We start from the raw sequence: 20,230 nt of genomic DNA, 5'->3' as shown, positions 1-20,230 counted from the left end.
TCATTAACGCTGTAATATCAGGCATGTCCCTATACTATTTTGGAGGACTGTGGGACTTCTGACTGATTCTGTTCTGCTCAGTGAGAATGATGCCCCAAATCCTAAATTACTCCCAAGCATCTCTCAACCTTTTTCTTGGCATCCCCCCACCCTATACCCTGTCCGCTAACCCTGGGAAGTTGGTTTGCAGTGTGATTCTCTCGGTTTGTCTCTGAGGGGAACTCTCTCTTCCTGCTCCACTAAAACAATTCTGTTTTTTTTCCTCCAATGGGCCTAAAGACTGACCTAGGAGTCACTAACTTTCTCTATGTCACACTACCTCAGACCGGTGTATGCTGATTGCCTTTCAGAACCATTTTGAATGTTCTCAAAATTGTCCTGGAATTTCAGGAGGGTAGCAATCAGATGCTAAAGCTCATACACGACTCATATTTTGCTTTGGGATGCTGTTTCCAATAAGAATTCAGAAGCTTTATGTGTCATTTTTGTTGCTGCTTTTAGTGTGATGAAACAGTGACGTGACGAAAAACTTGTCTCTCTTGTGTTCCCCTCACATGTACTTCCCCTGATGACGTCAACTAAACACTGACTAGGTGAGTCACATTTGTCAAAACCTTTCATTATAATGGGGTTGTGTGTTAATGTCAGCTAATTAGGACGCTTATTCAGTCTTCTTCTCAGTCCAGTATTCTCTCTATGGTGGAGGTTATGAGTGTTGGAAGGCTGAAATGAGCTGTCCTGCTGTCCTCTCCTAATCCTACTGTTGATCTTTTATGACACAACAAGACACTCTACATGGGCTACTTTAATAACCTACACAATGGAAATCTATCTATAGTACTGCGTTGTTACACAGTGAGGTTACAGTGGGTTTGTCGTCAGCATGGGCTCTGTTCAGACCAGTCAGTCAGTGAGCAGTGTGTGTTCAGGAGTTATATCCACATGGCGGTCTGCTTCTAGGGGAGGAGAGGGACATCTGTTGGTGTCTCTGTATTTCCTCAACACCCATTCTCCATCCCTCCATCTGTACATCCATCCCTCCATCCCTCCATCTGTACATCCATCCCTCCCTCTCCCTCAATCACCATGTTTTTCTTAGAAGTTTTTCTGCCCCCATCCCCTCTCCCCTCCAGCCTTTCCCCCTCCCTCCCAGCCTCCTCCAGCCTTTCCCCCTCCCTCCCAGCCTCCTTCAACCTTTCCCCCCCTCCCTCTCTTTCACCCTGCGTCCCTCCCTCCCTCCCTCTCATCCTTTGGCTAATGCAATATTGATGGCTGGGACTTTTTCGCGGTTACGTAAGCGGGCACAGTCTGTCTTTTTATAGCTGTCGATCTCTATGTGTGTGCGGTGGATACACGCATGCACGCGCCCGTGCGTGTTCGAGTGCGTCCGCACGCGCGTTGGTGTGTGCGTGTGGGTAAAGCAGGGTGGTGCTAGCGAATGTGCAGCCGGGCTGGTCACATTGCGCTCTGCTAGCTGGTCCTGCTGCATAGTCATTATTCTGGTAGGGCGAACAGCGACCACCAGACAAACAAAGGAGCCATCCATAGCAGCCAGTTAGGCTTACAGCCATCCATAGCAGCTCGCCTCACTGCTAGGCATACGGTACTGACACCATGTATATACACAGACGGACAGACAGACAGACAGGCTCTCTCTTTCTCTCTCTCTCTCTCTCTCTCTCTCTCTCTCTCTCTCTCTCTCTCTCTCTCTCTCTCTCTCTCTCTCTCTCTCTCTCTCTCTCTCTCTCTCTGTCTCTCTCTCTTCAATTAATTGTGTGTTAAGATGACCATATGCAGTACATGTCCTGGTAAACAGGCGATCTTTACTGTGCATGTATATGCCGTTTAACACATTTTCACATAAAGTATATTCCCTGTGAGACCTGGACCCACAGCCCTCAGGGGTCCACGGGTATAGCAGCTTCAGTAAATACTTTATAGTGCTCTTAGTGCATTTCTGTGTCAAGGTTAATGCCTCCCCATTGGGTAATCAAAAACCAGGAACTTGAATCTATGTTGCTTTTAGATTATGTATAACAACTATGGATTCGTGGTATTTGAATGAGGATTACTTTTTGATCCACTTCAGAAGATATTTGAGTGACTCAGTCAGGGTGTGGTGCTTGTGTAACAGGATGAGGGAGATCGAGGCGATTTTACAGCAACAATGTATGCACTATGCAGTACCACTATCAGTGCAAAAAGATGCCTCATGCAATATATCTTCCTGTTTCATCAGGTACAGACGATCACAAGTCCATTATGATATCTAGACCTGGGATTGAGTCTGAGATCTCATATTGGTAGCACATTGGCCCAGAGGCCAAACATGAATAATGGATGAGATCGGGATTAGAAGTAGGCCACATCACAAGCGAAGGCTTTCTGATCTGTTTATGAAGCAGTTGTCTGTCTTCTACAGAGACTGGAAGGTCAAGTCTCACCATCACCATGCTGTTTGGTTCTGGATGGTTACATATTATCCTTTAAGTGAACTACAACTCCAACACCCTTGAAAAGAGATGAGTGTCTCTTTTGCTTTATCCGTGTTGAGAAGGTTAATTTCCAAATAAATTAATTATTAGACTTTAGGACTTGGAAACCTACATTAATATATTAGCTCCAGCCTAAAACACTCATGAATGTTCTACCGAAGATGTTATTTTAGATTAGAGCGCCACTCCCAGAAATAGCTGTCTGGAAAATGCTCATCGCCTGCAAGGGGGAGCTGGAAGGACAGACATGCCTCTCACCCACATCCTCCTCCCCCTCCTTTTGCCTCATGTTGATCCCCTCTGATGTCTCCTCTACATCATGTCTATCAAGACTCATTACAGCACATAAGCCCCTGTCAGTCTCTCAGCAGTCTCCTCTCATCCCTCCAGCTCTGCACTCCGTCACCCTGTTTTCCTTTTAGGCCCTGATGTGGCATCGTGATTGGATTTGGGGGTCATTATCGCGTATGCATCAGTCAGTCATCAGTAAGTCACAGGGAGATATGGGCCAGGCTGTGGGGAAGAGAAGCTTCTATGTTGAATCTTTCCTTCGTGAGTTCTCTCCATCGTTTGATGACCTGCTATCCTGTCCCCATACTTTCTGGTCTCTCTTCTTCCATAATCTTGGTTATTTCCTTCTAATCTCCTCATCCATCCCTTCCTCCTTCCCTGCCCTTTATCAGTCCATCCGTCCTTCACTTCACGCTCCAGCCTTTCTCCCAGACTCCCCGGGTCGCCACGGCGACGCATACCGTAATCATAGCATCCTCCCTGACTGGGAGCTTGTTGCCATGGATATGGGAGACGGTGGTTTCCGTGGAAACATACTCGGAGACTGGGGAGGGAGAAGAAAATGGGGTGTGTCTGTCAGGAGGTTGGATACCAGAAATAGAAACACTCTTGACAGTCTTCCTCTCCTCCTCCACTCCTCCTCTCCTCCCCCCGTCCTCCCAGCACCAATGACAACCAGCTGTATGCACCTCTCTCTCTCTCTCTCTCTCTCTCTCTCTCTCTCTCTCTCTCTCTCTCTCTCTCTCTCTCTCTCTCTCTCTCTCTCTCTCTCTCTCTCTCTCTCTCTCTCTCTCTCTCTCTCTCTCTCTCTCTCCTCTCTCTATATGTCTGATATGCAGAGTTTCACTCTCTCTCTCTCTTTCTCTCTTTGACCTTGTCCCCCTTAGCCTGTGTGGTCTAACCTCTTCTGAGGGTTGGTAGCTTTCCTTCCCCTCTCCTCTTCTCATGCTCCACATTCTGTTACGGTTGGAGTTGCTTGGCCTTGTTAGTTGGATGACTTTTGGATGCTACAAAGTGCCTCCTATTTTAACTGCACCAAGCATCAACACAAGAGCTTGTCCACCATCACTAGAAACACTGAGCAGGGTGTCTTGCTAGATTGAAGTGACCCTGTCATCCATGAGAAGTATTCAGTGTGTGTTCCTCTATGCGAGCAACCGAGTTTGTTGAGAGTTAAGGATGAGTTTGGGGTTGAAGCTGGGGTTGAATCATCAGTGGCTTATGTAGGTCGGTGTTGGATGGACAACACGGTCCATCACAGTTGCATAATGGCATTCATTCATGAGAAGCCAGCTTGTTCCTTTGGACTGACGTAACTAACGAACACAGATAAAGAGGTTTTGGAGTGTAGTTGTGATGTCATTGAACCCTGGCAGTCTGTCTGACTTAGGCTGTCTCTCAAAATGCTGTGTAACCTCGAGATTTTCCATCACACTGACACGCAACTGACTGAACATGAACTGGCACCGATCATTTTCAACATTTGGTGCTCTGTGACCAACTCAAAGGTTTCCTGGTTTGGTTTGTTTTCATTGAACCTTTGTGTATCTATTTACAATGACAGCCTGTGTGACCAGGGTCATACAGCGCTTGAAGGTCATACAGGTGAACATGCGTCAAATATAGTGAGCAACAAATGACTGACTCTTCCTAAAACCTTCAAGGCAGTCTGAGAGGAAAATCATGTTTAGTGGACCACCTGGAGACACCCCAAACTGTACAGTGCCCCCCTCCTTGCATATTCATTCTCCCCCTTGTTCTCTTTTTGCACTGTAAATGGGGGCCTGTTTGGGGGGCGTTACGTAAGCGTCATTCATTTATGTTTAATGAGGTTTTATTTTGGCAGCATTCACAGGGGGATGGGGATATTACCAGGAGGGACTAAACATGTCCGTCTGTCCGTCTGTCCGTCTGTCTGTCTGTCCGTCTGTCCATGCTCTAGTGAAGAGAGGACTGTCTGAGACTGGTACATATTGATGGAATGTCATCATACACAGTCTCTGTCCCCAAGGCGTCTGATCGATAGCTTTCAAAACAGATGGCAGCACGTGGAGTGAGGAGGAGGGGAACACATTGTTCACGACCAAGAGAGCCAGCATGATAAACAAGGGAAGGCCAGGGCCGAGAGCCAGCACCCAGAGATATACACCGAGGGGGAGATAGGAGAGAGATAGGGGACAAACGGGAGGTGGTAGGGGCGACACAGGAGGGGGGAAGGGTAGATGGGGGGGGGGGGGGGGGGGGAGCATTGGGAAGGTAGGAGTGAGGGACGGCAGGGTGAGGCAAGCATGAGGAGGTAGTGTATGGGATGTCAAAGTGGGCCAGGGGGTGTGGGGGGAGGAGTCGGAGGGTGGGGTGGAGAGCAGGAGGTTGAGGAGAGGAGGTAGGGGGTGGGGGGGGGGGGTGAGGAGAAGAGAGAAGAGCAGCAAGGATATGTTGGGCTGGGTAGAGGAGGTAGGGGGTGAAGGGGTCCTCTCAGAGGAGGTAGGGGGGAGGGGTGGGAGTGAGGAGAGAAGCAGCGGGGGGGGGGGGGGGAAGAGAGAAGAGGAGCAGGTGGAGGTAGAGGAGTAGGGGAGGCAGGGGTTGAGCAGGGGAGCAGGGGGTGGTAGAGAAGAGTGATAGCAAGGTGAGCCAGGGGGTAAACAGAGAGAGGATAAGCCCATTAATAGCAGCAAGCCAGCAGGAGAGCCCTGTATCTGTAATGGATGCTGCTGCACAGAGGACAGAGTCCTCCCTCTGGAATGGCAAACAGAAGCTCTGTTTTCCCCCCAGAGCAGGTCTCAGTCTCTCACTAACTCACTACCCCCCCTCTCTCTCTACCCCCCCTTCTCCTCTCTCTTTCTTTCTTTCTTTCTTTCTTTATCTGTCTCTCTGGGTGTCAACAACTATACATGCCAATCCTGCCTTTCACATGAAAAGACTACACTGTGGTTTAAAGAGCAGCAACAGTGTCTGCGTGTATGTTTTTGTGTGTGTGCGTGTGTGTGTGTTAATGAGGGTGAGCTAGTGCTGGAGGTTGGAACTGAGAATCTTCTGCAGCGAATAGGGATATGTTCTGGGCAGTCATGTGACCAAAGCTATTCTGTTAGGGCTGTGATGTCATAGAGGGGGGAGGGAGGGGGAGAGAGCAGCGTTCAGCTCAGCCCCTCCGCCTCATCTGATCCATTCAGAGCTCAGAGACACCGAGCGAAACACACATAGTCACCCAGCTTGCACACACACACGTCACACACACACACTTCACAAGACATTCACACACACACCGCACCCACCATATATCCAGGCCACCAGGAGAGGATCTATTTCTTGGCTGTGCAACCTACAAGGAAGCAGAGAATCCTTCCACAGGAGGAAGAGGAGACAGACCAAGGAGAGGAGAGCAACTGAGAGGAAGAGAGGAGAGAGACTGAGTGGCGGAAGGGAGGGCAGATCCAGAGAGGGGGAGGAAGAGGGAGACGAGAGAGAGACAGAGAGAGGCGAGGATGTCTTCTCTACCCAGTCATGCCCAGCAGGGTAACGTCAGCACTGGTGTTGTCCAGCAGCGGTGTGACTACAGCGATATGGCACTAGGCAAGGTGCCCTCCATGCCCACCCCCCCATGGCAGAGCAGGCAGCAGGGCCAGATGGGCGGCCCTGCCCTGGGTCCTGGAGACGGCATCCCAGGGGCTCCCCGGCTCACAGATGAGGACAAGCTGTGCCTCTTCGACCGCCAGCCGGGGTTCAAGATAGAGGCGGAGCTTAAGGTGCCAGCGGGTCATGTGGGAGGGGGGTCGTTGGGCAGTGCCGGGCAGAGCCCCACCAGCCCCCTCTCCTCCTCGTCCTCGCTCCCTTCACCCGGGAAGACGCCCTCGTCCAGCGCCACCGACAACCAGGCCAACCGAGCTGGGATCTCCGCCACCCAGACCCAGACTGCCCCATCTCACCTGCAGCCCCAGGGGACGGCTAGTGAGCACTGTGTCTGGAACCCCTTCTTCTCCGGGCTGCAAGAACCAGGCCAGCACACCCCAGGAGCCCGCAGCACCCCACCTCCAGCCAGCACTCGTCCCGGCCAAGGGCTACCAGGGCTGGACAAGGGAGGCTGTCCCCAGGGCGGAGGCAGGAATGGAGGTCTGGGGAGAAGCACGGCCGTGGTGATTTTCTCCGAGGACAGTGACGAGGAGGAGGAGGAAGAGGAGCCTTCCTCCTTCAGGGGAGTCCTGGATCCCCGCGGGACCGCCCCGGAGACCGCCCAGCGCACCGCGGTGAGACGCACCATGTCGGACTGCTCTCACCTGTCCGTGCCCTCCAGCCTGGACCTACCCGACGCCTACCCTGGGACGCCCATCCTGCCTGGAGACAAGCCCTCCCCCACGACCACGGGGACGAGGCCCCCGCACGCCGCCGTCAGACGCTCCCTCACCGTGGCGGACGAGAGAGGGACGGGCCACGGCGCCATGACGCTGATGTCACCGCTCGGCCTCTCCTCCCCCCGCGCCCCGGCCTCGCCACCGCCCAGGAGGCACGACGGGAGCTCGGAGGCGAGCATACTGCTTCCTGTTCCTCTCAGTGGAGCCGCCTTCAATGGGTTCAGGCTGCCTAGCAACATTGAGGGTAGGTGACCAATCAATGTCTGCTTGGAGGCCAGGTGACCAATCACACTCAGGGCAGTCAAACACAGAGGGGGATGTACAAGGTTAATGACCGTTCGGTTCAGGGCTCGGAACATCAAACCAAATGGTTGTTGTTAACTGCGAGTCGCAGTGCCGTTTATGTGACCCAGTTGTACTGCCTGGTAGAGTTTATGGGACATTCTGTATTGACTGGTCTGGTTGAAGGGGACCGGTGCAATGTCAACTGTTGTTCTAGAAAACATGGATAACAACTGCTGAACTAGGCTCGGTAATGTGCTTCCGTGACCATGAATGTCCAAGAATATGTGCTCTAGTTGTGTGTTTTTACTGGTGACACTTTGACAGTGTTTACCTACGCTTCTCTAGACTCTCCTTTTTCCAGCCGTTTGTGCTGTTCAGAGATAAATAACACCTGTGCCACTTTGCTGAGAGAGATCCCCCTCAGAGAGGGGGTGGAGCTGGGATTGATTTGAAATTGAGTCTGTCCTCAACCAGAGAGCAGCAGGTGGGCAGGTGGTTTTCATATACTATTAGGTTCTATCTATCTACCATAGAAGTAGATATGCGTATGTATATATATATATATATATATATATATATATATGTATGTATGTTTACACACAGAAACACACACACGCACATCCACACAGTGTGGAGCCTGAGGGACATTGATGGTCCTGCACACACATCTTCCTGCCAGAGCAACAGGGAGCCGTCAGAATGAGCAGCTGCTGCTTCCTCCTGCAGCCAACCTCTTCTTTCCCCCCTGGATGAAGGTCACAGGATATAATCCTTAACTCTCTCTCTCTATCTGTCTTTTTCTAGCTGTCATTCTCTCTCTCTCTATATATATATATATATCTCTATTTATCTATCTGTCTATCTATCTATGATATGATGTAATGGTCAGAAATACAATATTATGTTTACATGCGGAGGGAGCGATATACAAATTATTGCCTGCTCAAGTGTGTGTGTGTGGTTGCTCGTGTGTTTGCCTATGCTTTTTGGATGCCTGCGGTCGTATAACCAGCACCAGCACCATGTCCCAGTGTTAGTCAAACAGTCATTTATGTGACAGTGCTTACTCAACTACACACACTCCGCCTGCACACGCACACACACGCGCACGATCCCACGCTGCAGTTGTGGAGTGTATGAGTTACTAGAGCAGAGACCTTCGAGGACCAGCTAGGCCATTCTGCCAGGGGTGGATGACTCATGCTTTAGTGCCATTGTGATGGCTGAGTCGAGGCTACAGCAGAACCAGCTCAGTGAATAGCCTTCTTGCTATGCATCATTTCAACGTATTGCTCTTCGGTTTTGCCCCTTTCAGCCAATTGTGCTGTTTTCTACGATGAATAATTTGTTCTATTTTCCTAGAGGTGTCTGATTTGTCATTGGAAAGCCGCGTTGGTCTGCCTCCCTCCCTCTCTCTCTCTCTCACTCTCTCTCTTTCTCTCACTCTCCTCATTCTCTCTCACTCACTCTCTCTCTCCTTCTCTCCCACTCTCTCTCCCACTCTCTCTCGTTCTCTCTCTGTCTCTCTCTCTCACTCTCTCTCATTCTCACTCACTCTCTCTTTTTCCATTCTTGGTGTTTCCGATCATCTGTTTTTCTCTGTCTGTGTGGAGGGCACAGCCTATGCCAGGCTGGGTTACATAAGGTTTGGGCCAACAATGTCCCGTTCTGTCTGCTCAGGGCGACAAATGCCGCTCTCTGTGCCTCTGCCCCAGTCCTCACCACCATTTCTCCTCTCCTCCCCCAAGACCTCACTGTGTCACTGGCAAAACTCAGGGAGCCTTCCCCTCTCTCTCTCTCTCTCTCTCTCTCTCTCTCTCTCTCTCTCTCTCTCTCTCTCTCTCTCTCTCTCTCTCTCTCTCTCTCTCTCTCTCTCTCTCTCTCTCTCTCAGTCATTGTTCAAAGGCTCTCTGTATCTGTGACTCTTAGTGCAGGGTTTGTTAAGTGTTGGCAATGTATGTGTATGTTGGTGGCCGGAGTATTTGAGTTTGAGCACAGCAAGTTTTGGCGGAGTGACCAAGAGTCAGGGTTAAGGTCGTAACCGATTAAGGTAACAATTGTGCTGTATTTGCGTTTGTGTCTCCGTAGTGAAAGCCGATAACAAGGAGAAAATGGAGAAGGCAGACCTCTTCCCCAAGGTGGACAAGACTGAGAGCAAGACTGAGAGCAAGACTGAGAACAAGACTGAGAGCAAGACTGAGAGCAAGACTCACATCAAGACTGAGAACAAGCAGGACAAGCAAGAGAAAATGGACCACCTCGACAAGAAAGAGAAAGAAGATCCACTCAAGAAGGTTGACAGCTCCGACCAGACCCAGAAGTCCCAGAGCATCCTCAAGGAGGAGAAGTTCGACAAAGCTGAGAAAGCTGAGAAAGTGGACAAGCCAGAGAAGACCGACAAGGACGAGAAGATGGAGAAAAAGGAGCAGGCAGAGAAAGTAACAGACAAGACGGGGAAAGCTGAGAAGGAGGAGAAGGCTGGCAAAGGGACAGCTAAATCCCCAACCACCAACGGGAGCAAACACCTGGCCAGTCCCGACAGTAAGACCAAGGTAGGCTTGGGAACAGGAGGGCGAGGCTCGGATCAGACAATGTTCCCATTCAATTCAAAGCAAGCTGCTTCTGCTACTGTTACTTCTGTCTCCGGTGTGTGTGTGTGTGTGTGTGTGTGTGTGTGTGTGTGTGTGTGTGTGTGTGTGTGTGTGTGTGTGTGTGTGTGTGTGTGTGTGTGAGACAGAGAAAGAGAGAGAGACAGAGACAGAGAATGAAAAAGAGTTTGAGCATTTTCCCCCATGTTAGCGACCGCTCTGCTGATGTTCTTGAGTTGACTTAAGATTTTATGATTTATATCATTTGACGGTTTCTCTGATTCCTGACTGGACGCGCCGCTGCCTGCCCACGCTCCCATGGTCATCTGTGTTTGCTTTTGGCTTCTTCTTTCTTTCCCCGTCTCGTGTTCTCAACGTCATACCCAGCCTGCTGCAGGGTCAACCAAGCCAAACTCAGCCAAAACACGGCCCACCTCCCTGTCCACTGACGAAGCGGCCAATAAAAAAACCCCAGTTAACAAGGCACCCACTCCCACGGCTGGGGCCAAGCGGCCTACCAGCCGAACCCCCACAAGCTCCACCCCCAGGGACACCAAGTCCAAGGTGAGTCAGTGCCCTCCTCGCCATAGAGGTGCCACGGCCATCAAAGGCATTGGTTGGCTCTTCCCTGTAGAAACCGACCTATCGGGCGATCCGACCTCCCCTGACTATTAGCTAGCTTGTGCTTTTACCTTTCCTATTCTCTTCCCCACACCTCTCTCTTCCCCCATCCCTAGTTCTCTCTCCTTTTCCTATACCCTTTCATCTCCTGCACGCTTGATCTCTCTATCCTCCACAGCCACTCTCTCCCTCCGTTTGGCTCCCTGCCTTCCATCGTCTTCTCACTCTTCTTTTCTTCATCTTCAGACAGAGAACGGCACAGCCGAACGCCGTCCCCCTGTGCCAAAGGCCACACCCTCCGCCAGAGCATCAACCAATAAGAATGGCTCACCGGGTAAGAATGGCTCACCAAGTACAAGAAAACCTGCTGGTACAACACTCATGCACCAATGATGCGTCCATGTGCAAAGTGAATACTAGTCAGGTGGCTGAGCGGTGAGGGAATCGGGCTAGTAATCTGAATCTGCCAGTTCAATTCCCGGCCGTGCCAAATGATGTTGTGTCCTTGGGCAAGGCACTTCACCCTACTTGCCTCGGGGGAATGTCCCTGTACTTACTGTAAGTCGCTCTGGATAAGAGCGTCTGCTAAATGACTAAAATGTAAAATGTAAATGTAAAATGAATACATGTTCTGTATATTGTATCGTTCTCCATAGCTAATAAGACTGAGAACAAGACAGGGGAAGCTAAGAAACCTAGCACACCCAAGCCTGCATCAGGTAACAACCACAGCCACAATATTGTCCTCGGTTCAGTTCCTTTCAACGTAACTTGACATTGTACAAATCCTCAGGCTTTCTTCTCTCACTAATGGCTCCCTGCCTCTCTCTGTCCATCCAGCCACTCGCCCACGGGCCCCCCGCACCCCCGCAGCCCCTCCCACCCCCCCTGTCACTAACGGGGAGGCCAAGGAGCCCCGCAGGCGCATCACCAAGCCCCCCGTGCCCAAACAGACCGTCCCAGAGAAGAAGCCCCCCGTCCCCCGCGCCCCCAGAACCAACCGCCCTCTCAATGCACCCACCCCGGACCTGAAGAATGTGCGTTCCAAGATCGGCTCCACAGACAACATGAAGTACCAGCCTGGAGGAGGAAGGGTAAGAGGGCACACAGCTGGGGAGGGGACGGAGATGGCCACAGGGAGCACAATGCTACTGTGGGTGGGAGCTATGGTGTGAATCTGACCAATTACATTCCTGAATGATCGAAAACCATTTCAAATTGAAAGTGGGGTGTATTCGATTTGTCTCACAGTTAGCAGTTGGGAAACTGGTTATTTGGTTTAATAGCGCTGTTTGAAATGTCATCCACTCTCATGCAATCTCATGTTAAACATTTGTATGATAGTCACAGACCCAGTTTGGTCTAAACAATGTATTTAAACCAGGTCTTGTATTGCAAAGCATGCCAGTTGGGTGGGGATAAAGCCCAAGTTTGCTTCAGCAGCCACCAGTAAACAGCCTTGTCCTATTCTCCACACTTACTGTATGTCAACCGGTGCTATTTCAGTATGGCACATTGTTATTAAGGAAATCAAGAACCAAGCACATCTCATTATCTGCAGCTCCTTCCCTCCTCACAGCTGCTACCAGGGAAGCATGCTTATCTTAGCTCCCCCTCATCACATCGCGAGCAGCATTACTCTCTTACTCTATCATTACTGCATGCCTTCATGCTTCTCCAAAGAGCATTTCTATCAGTCTGTCTTTCTGTTATTCTATCTGTCTTTTTGTTTTCAGTCTAATTCACCTTCAATCTCTCTGTATCTGTCCATTCCCAAGTCAATCTACCTCCCTTTCTTTATTTCTCTCCATCCACTGCAGACCCTCCTCCACCCTCCTCTCTCTGTCTCTCTATATCTTCATCACAGACACCCTCCATGCCGGTCACTCTTTCTTTGTCTCCTCTCTCATCTCTCTATATCAGAGCTGACAGCTGCCTCCACCCATCTAGCAGCCTGGCACCAGCTGCCGTTACCTATATCCACCAGCCAAGTGGGGGAAAAGGAATTACATTTATACAAATCATCACAACTGCTGTGTGCCAATTGCTCGGTCAACACTGGGCTGTAGACTCGTTTTTCTTCCGTAGGTTGTGACAGTGTCCTTCTACCCAAGGTTGTCAGTCACAGTGAGAAATGTGAGAGGGAGTCACACAGGCAGACGGCAGATAAATATCGCCGCCTCTCCTCGCCCAGTGTGCACACAAAACCCTTGCGTCGTCCTGGACAGGTGTCACATAGCCGCTCACCTCCCTTCATCCGCCTCAGTATTCCTGATAATGCATCAGGGGTACTGACCCACACCTTCCATTACCCTGAGTCCTGATTGGTGCTACTGAGCCATACATTCCATTATCCTGGTTCCTGATTGGTGCTAGTGAGCCGAGCAGCCCTATGTCCTGGTATTGACCCAGGGGTGGTTGTCTCCTCCCAGGTCTCCTCCAGCCAGGGAAAGACTGATGCCAAACAGACCGGCCAGGCCAAAGTGAGTCCCTCCCATCGTCACTACCACCACCTCCTTCCCCCACACTCCTCCACCATCTGATTCATCCTAACTGGCACCCATCCACTATCTTCACTGTCTCTTTTCACTGATAAATGTACTGACAGTGACTGTTAGGCATCTGAACACATCTGAACACAAACACACACACACCTCACGCATCTACAGACAGACAGATGGACGGACAGACGGACGGACGGACAGACTGCAGGCCGACAAATTGAATTTCTTTGAAGGGCTTTATTTACAACTGTTGCTCCTTCGAGCCTTGTCAGAATGCTTTGATTTGAAATACAGCCCTCCTATACTGTAGCAGAACTGTTGTCACCTTGTTTTGGACGTTGTCACCTGGAGACCTGTCATTTCCCCTGCACTTCATTCCCTATGTGTGAATGAAGCCAAGCAGGACAAGAATGCCTCTGCAGAGAGACTGTGGGCAGTAGCTATAGATGCAGCATGACATTAAGGCCAAGAGAGTGGTTGTCTTTTAACATCTGTGATACGTACAACACATTTAAATGTGTGAGTTCAACCTGTTGGCTGTTTGTGTGTGTATCTGTGCATACATGTGTGTGTGTGTGTGTGTGTGCTGAAGGGCAGTGTTAGTAGTGAGGCAGACAGATCTTGGCTGGGTCCGTGCGTTGTGGTGAGCAGACGATGACTCACCCTCTCTGATGATGATACCTGCGTCATCATAGAGCCATAAACTCATTTACCCAGCAGGCCTCTCTGCCTACAGATCTAAAAACAGACACTCCATTGTGACTCAGAAGCTTTCTGTAATGTAACAACACCATTACAATGTGACGATGATAATGAACTCAGAAGTGGACATGACACTAATGAAAAATGCACTTGCATGCAAGCTTGTGTGTGTGTGTGTTTTGGTATTTATCGGAACATTTGGTACAGATAATTGGCAATAGTCTCAAAGCCATTGATGAAAGCCGATTATAAGTTAACACTTAGGCTGCCCACTCCAGCTTTAAGTGTTGATGCTCCTCACCGAGTGCTACAGTGTTAGGCCTCTCACTCTTTCATGCCGGCTGCTGCACCCCCCACCCCCCCACCCTCACTAACGCTCGTCTCTCGTGACCACCTGTCCCTGTGCTGCTGTGCTGTCTCGTAGGTTCAGATAGTCCACAAAAAACTGGACTTCAGCCACATCACCTCGCGCTGCGGCTCCAAAGACAATATCAAGCATGTCCCTGGAGGAGGCAACGTAAGTAGCTACGACACCCGCCCCGAGTCTCAACATCAAACCTCCGCCCCCGGCATCCGCCCCCCCCCACACCCCCACTCTAACCCCCCACCCCCAGCGCATCTGACTGACTGGAGTTCCAAATGGCAGTTACGCCCAGCAACCTGCTTGATAGGTTGGGTGGAATGTCGGCCATGTTGTTGTTACCCATTCGGTCCTGAATGTCTGGGGGCGAAGAGGTTAATGTTGGAGTCAGGGATGGTGTTCCATTGTGGCTGTTTGCTCCATAATCATATACCATTGGACTTTACCATTTGCCATAGACACTGTACACTGTGACTGTACTGCAGGTGTACAGGCAAGCTGTCTCCAACCAAAACTAACTGGGCTGAAGAATCTAGCTTTCTATCTGTCTTGTATTCACTCTTTTGCATTGCACAACAGTCAAATGTTTTTGGTGAATACCAAACCAAAACACATCTTTATTGCAAACCTAACCTTGTCCACGTTAAGTATCCATGCTTAACAAGTGAAAGTAAGTCGTTTGTCTAGAAGATCTGAAGGTTATTACGGTATTTTCCATGGTCCATTCTCCATCATAGCTTATCGTATGTGTGGCTGAGTTTTTTGTTTTTGTGTGTGTGTGTGCTGTCTCCAAGGTCCAGATCCTGAGTAAGAAAGTGGATCTTAGCAAGGTGACTTCCAAGTGTGGCTCCAAGGATAACATCAAGCACAAGCCAGGTGAGACTATTAGCAACCTGATGGATGAAATTCCTCTTTGCAAGACGCACTGTTTGAGGTGAAAGATTCATTTCAAATAAACTTGTACTCTGTTCTTTTTTCCTTTCTGTTCTGTTCTGTTCTCTTCATTTCCGTTCTACTTTGTCTTTTCTGTTATCCCTCACTTTCCCCAGGAGGTGGCGATGTGAAAATCGAGTCCAACAAGGTGAACACCAAGGCCAAGTCCAAGATTGGCTCTTTGGAGAACGTTGGTGAAGAGATAGGAAATGGAGACAACAAGGTGGGGGTTGATTCAATCCAATTTATTATCCAAGTCAAAAAAAGCCATTTCACTCGTGCGATACTCATAGTCGTCGCAGGTATAGCTGTGTCTGTGAGAGGCATGCCCAGTGCCTTGAGAGGTTTTGTCCACTAGAGGTTGTGATTGCCTCGGTGTGTTCCACTCTCTGAAAGACTTCTCCTGTTTCCACAGGCTGAGGAGGTGCGGGAGAAAGCCATGGGGAAAACATCCCCTCCTGGTGGTGCTCCAGCTGCACCTCCAGGAAGCATGACTAAGGAGAACGGCCTGAAGCAGGCTACACCCACTCCTTTTGGTGGGGAGGGGCTGAGGGACACCCTGGGTATGGACAAACGCATCCCCGAGACAAGTTCGTACCTCTTCAATCTCAATCCCCCTGCTGCAATTGCATAAAACAGCCTGCATGTAGTGCTTTGAGTGCGAGTGAATGAATACGTCTTGCTATTTGTGTGTATGGACCTTCGTGGGTTGTTTAATGTCTAATCTCTGTCTCTCTCTTCTGTCATCTCTCTGCTTTTTTGTCTCTACCTCTCTCTTTTCTCCTCTCCCCCTGCTCCCTGCAGATTGAGTCTCCCTGTCTGAGCTTTGGCCAGAATGCACAGGCTCGCTTCCACCCACGGCGCAGACATCATCTCCCTGCCAACCCCTCACCCCCATCGCAGCACCTCTCTCAGTGTTACTCTGGGGTCCGCCAGCCTCCTCTCCCAGCCCACCAGACCCCCGTGCCCCCCCCCCCCCAACCCAGTCCCTCCTACTCCCCCAAACCCGGCCAAGGGGCAGCCGCGAGGCAAACTACTGGATGCTAGCAGAACGAGGACTCAAGCACATTCCAGCTCCCAGATCCTGCTTTTTACCTCAACCATACACAGTATCTCTTCTCACCACTCTCTCTCCCTCGTGGTATCTCTCTGTCCTAGTCTCTCCAGCTTAGTAGTGAGTGTAGAACCCACCCTGAGAGAGCAGCCACAGGTGTCTCCTGTGGTGGTGTTCAGTGTGGTTCTGGCCTTCCCTGGATGGCCCTGGCTAAATGTTGCAGTGATGAGTGGAGTAGATGGCCTCGGAGTGAACCCACTAGCATAGACGCTCACTGACATGTCAGCGCAGAGACAAGGGAATCCCTGCCTGCCTTAGTTTCTAGCCTCAGCACTTACCACAACTGTGTATATTCAATGACTACATCCACCACACTCACAGTTTGTCACCGTACTGTAATGTCTAGCTCACCACAGACTCACAGCCAGCCAATGCTATCTAAGTAACTGTTCTAGCCCTACTGGTAAAGATCTGCCCTACCTATCCCTTCTAATGAGCGTAGTAACACTGTCCCTATGGGGACCCCAGAGGTTTCCTGAGATGTAGTGTAAACGGTCCATGATACTGTATATGGCTATTAGAGATGCACCCCTCCTTGTGAGCATGTGGGACTTTCATGTGATCCCAATGACAGGGGCTACGAAGCCACGCCCCTGTACTCCTAGCCAATAATATGTTATGTCTAGATCCCCTCTGTAAACTCGTGACCCTACCCCCCCCACCCCCTAACCCCCCAACACCACCCCCAGCACACACACCGAAACAGCACTCACAACAATATGAACCTTGTAGGCTGTTTAACCGGTAGAATATTTAACATCTCTCTCTTAAAGAAAAAATGAAAAAAAACTCTGTATTGTGTTTTACGTAATTTATTGTATAACAATGGGCTGTGTCGTTATATTGTTCCATCGTCAATATACCCTTTCCCTCTTAATGTTTCACGTCTCTCAGAGAGCAATACAGCCGTCCTCGCTGAGGGTTCAAGATTCTTTGCTACATTCATTACAGTCTGGTACAGTCACAGACAGAGACAAAGCGAGAGAGAGAGAGAGAGAGAGAGAGAGAGAGAGAGAGAGAGAGAGAGAGAGAGAGAGAGAGAGAGAGAGAGATGAACCTCCATGGTTACTAGACTGAGACTGGATGCCTAGAACTGGCAGAAATCAGAGTAAGGCAAGGCCTCCTCTTGGTTGATTAGTGTGGCTGGGATATCCCCGTAGTAATGACCTATTCCTATATTCCGAGAGTGATCAAGACTGTAAAATTTGACCAAACTTTGCGAAAAGTTATATGCAAGAATAACTAATGTGTGGTAAAGGATTCGAATACAATAGAGAGACAAATTAAGGTTTTAAATTGATTCACAGTTCAAAAATGGGAGTCTTAATGTAACACGGGAACTTTTGTAGCTGTCTTAACTACTGAGCTGTCTTAAATAGGATGCAATTCAACTGGCTGCTAAACATTTTTCCCAACATTTATGTTGACAGTATTATGCCAGGATAGGGCACCACTGATTAAGCAAACATTCTGTTCTATTTAACCAATGAGTTATAAGTCATCCTCACTAACTAGCTTTAGGTTTTCTGACACAGAAGCAGGGTAGTTCAAACTGGATTTTGAATGACAGGGTGTACAGTAATATGTGTGTGTGAGTGGACAACAGTGTCACGGATTGATGATGCAATGGTCTCACAATAAGCCGAAAGGCCCAAAGCCCATGTTGAGCTCTGATCACTCCTGCTGTTAAGCATGTTACGAGGCACCCGGTTGCCTTTGAAGCACTGAAAGTTCGGCTCATGAAGAGGAAGACTTTCCAGCCAGTGGGCTATGAAAAACAATACAGCATGCTATGGTGGAGCTGTGGTATTACTGCCTACCCAGAGCAGGAAGTGAAGCACGCCCTGGCTCTCTGCTGTCCAACTCTGATACATGTGCTGGTGGCTGTGTAGTTGCACACTGTGATGATAGAATGCTGTATAATTGATAGAATAATATTAAGCCCAACGATGTGCAGTGACAGAAAGAGTGAGTGATGGTAACTCTGTTTTGTATCCATTTCTCACAACGCAATAGTGATCCTCTATGGCACTCCTAGATAATGAATTAGCAAGTGATGGACATGTCAAGAATAAAACCAAGCACCTTATGAGGATATTGTGCCCGAAACACCCCCTTTTGCCCCCATCCCTCCACCCCCGTCTCCAGTAATAAACCCAGAAGGGAGCGATGAAAGTAGAAGATTTAAGCACTTTGAACGCCCCGCTTTGTTTATATGGAGTATTGGTGATCAAACCCTTGAAGTGAACTGTCGGTGTGATTGGACGATCAGATCTGTTCTTCTTGGTGGCTTCTTCTTTTTGGTCATGTTTGTAGTCGGTGATGGTATAGAGCTTGCTTGAGTTTGGTGGTCAACTGTCGTGTTTGATGGTCAACTCACTTGCAGTCAGCTCTCCGTGTACCTGTTTGGAGTCACTTTGGTTAATATACTGCTCATCCCCTCCAGCATTTCCCAACTACCTGGACACACTTCACCATCCCCTACCCGCACCTGCCTCTAGTCTCCATACAGTCAATTGTAAATAGACACCTCACATGTTTTTATCTCAAAAAGATATTAAAAAAACGTTGCTGTCAGGGTTTTGTGGATTTGAGAGCAGCTTTCACATTCATGAGCCCATTAACGGAGGGTATTTGTTTCTTTTCGGAGTCTGCCTTTTTTTTAAAGGGCTGAAGTACAAGAATGTTTTTAAAATGTAATGTATTAAAGATGCAAGATTATGAACATATGTATGAAGATTTTGTTCAGTTTTAGAGACCACGTTAAGAAACGACGTATTAAATCCAATGGGACTGACTATGAGGTGTGTCAAGTCCTGTATGGGGACTGCGGACAAGACTAAGAATAGTCCGGATTCAGAGATGGTCGGTCTAAGAAAGCACTCTCTAGTTAGACTATAAACTTTACAAAACTAAACTGCTTGACAAAACTAAAACACTGATAATGGTTGCATACACTACAGTATACCGTTTTTTATTAAATATGTATCACGTTATTGGTCAGCAGAGTGGCTATGAACAGAAACAGGACCCAGGAATTGCGAGGTCAAAGGTCAAAAGTTGTGCTTTCACATGCGGCACCTGACACACCGCCCCTAAATGTGGTGTAGACATCCCTGCCTTCCTACCATTTGAGACTAACAGCATCTGTCTTTTGGCATGTGGTGTACAGTAGTGCTCCTACACAGCAACTAGGAGCCTGTGGCTGTGTCTCTCCTCATGCAGAGGCCTGTCTGCAGTAATGTGTATTCCATAAGGCACACCATAAGAGCATGTAGGAGACAATGGATCGTAGAGACATCTGTCATAGATAGAATTCATTGTTTTTCCCCCATTTGAATTGAGATGTAATGAATATTTGGTATGAAAGAGATGTTCTTTGTGATTAATTGTTAACTAGTGATGTGAATATTAATCCTGAAATAAAACGAAAATCCAAACATATATGTGTTTTTTTCTGAATGTTCTGTGATTCTGTTCTCTGTTATTATTGTGAACAACATGAAAAATTCCATGAGTCCATGAGACCGTCCATGAGGTTCCACCTTGTCGTACACGTGCTGTTCTACGAATAGAGGGGAACATGCAGGGGATGCATTTATGCAGCTGCTTTGATCATACCAACCGGGCTACTCTGAGGTGAGCTCTATCCTGCCTGCTGTACCCAGACACACCCTGACTAAAATGTTGTTGACAGGCATTGTTTTCTTCTCTTTATCCTTCAAGACAAAGACAACTCTGTGAGACAAATTCCTGCCAGCTGCCACATACTGATTGAGGAGAGCCGACTGTGTCGCAGAACAAAGTTCATTGTCAACCCACTGCCACAAGTGAAGGCACAAGTGACCATAACACCCCAAATGTCATGACTGTAACTTAACCCGCCTCGGTCCTTTCACACCATAGTGTTATTAGTGCTCACATGTCCTGCCGCCTGAAAGGGAGCACCTGCTGCCCGCTTTCAGTCTCCCATCCTCACTCACCTGTCCT

General features: G+C 49.1%; 1 protein-coding gene across 7 annotated transcripts in view; it reads left to right on the top strand.

Annotated features, from left to right (window-relative positions):
- The window catches only part of map4l (microtubule associated protein 4 like), a 37,642-nt gene extending 17,958 nt beyond the window's left edge, over nt 1-19,684 (top strand). For 2 of the 7 annotated variants that reach the window (XM_062482237.1, XM_062482231.1), the window contains 11 exons: nt 9,506-9,969; nt 10,393-10,569; nt 10,873-10,960; nt 11,283-11,345; nt 11,467-11,720; nt 13,059-13,109; nt 14,257-14,349; nt 14,988-15,069; nt 15,243-15,349; nt 15,542-15,716; nt 15,931-19,684. In XM_062482237.1, the coding sequence (XP_062338221.1) occupies nt 9,506-9,969; nt 10,393-10,569; nt 10,873-10,960; nt 11,283-11,345; nt 11,467-11,720; nt 13,059-13,109; nt 14,257-14,349; nt 14,988-15,069; nt 15,243-15,349; nt 15,542-15,716; nt 15,931-15,935 (1,559 nt within the window). In that variant the 3' untranslated portion in view covers nt 15,936-19,684. Of the gene's footprint in view, nt 1-5,981; nt 7,377-9,505; nt 9,970-10,392; nt 10,570-10,872; nt 10,961-11,282; nt 11,346-11,466; nt 11,721-13,058; nt 13,110-14,256; nt 14,350-14,987; nt 15,070-15,242; nt 15,350-15,541; nt 15,717-15,930 lie in introns of those variants that run through there. The other 5 variants (XM_062482236.1, XM_062482232.1, XM_062482235.1 and 2 more) reach the window with 5 other exon arrangements.
- Nucleotides 19,685-20,230: the final 546 nt, after the last annotated feature.

The sequence above is a fragment of the Osmerus eperlanus genome, chromosome 16 (genome assembly GCF_963692335.1).
Source record: "Osmerus eperlanus chromosome 16, fOsmEpe2.1, whole genome shotgun sequence".
Taxonomy (NCBI): domain Eukaryota; kingdom Metazoa; phylum Chordata; class Actinopteri; order Osmeriformes; family Osmeridae; genus Osmerus; species Osmerus eperlanus.
This window is presented reverse-complemented; position numbering and strand designations above follow the sequence as displayed.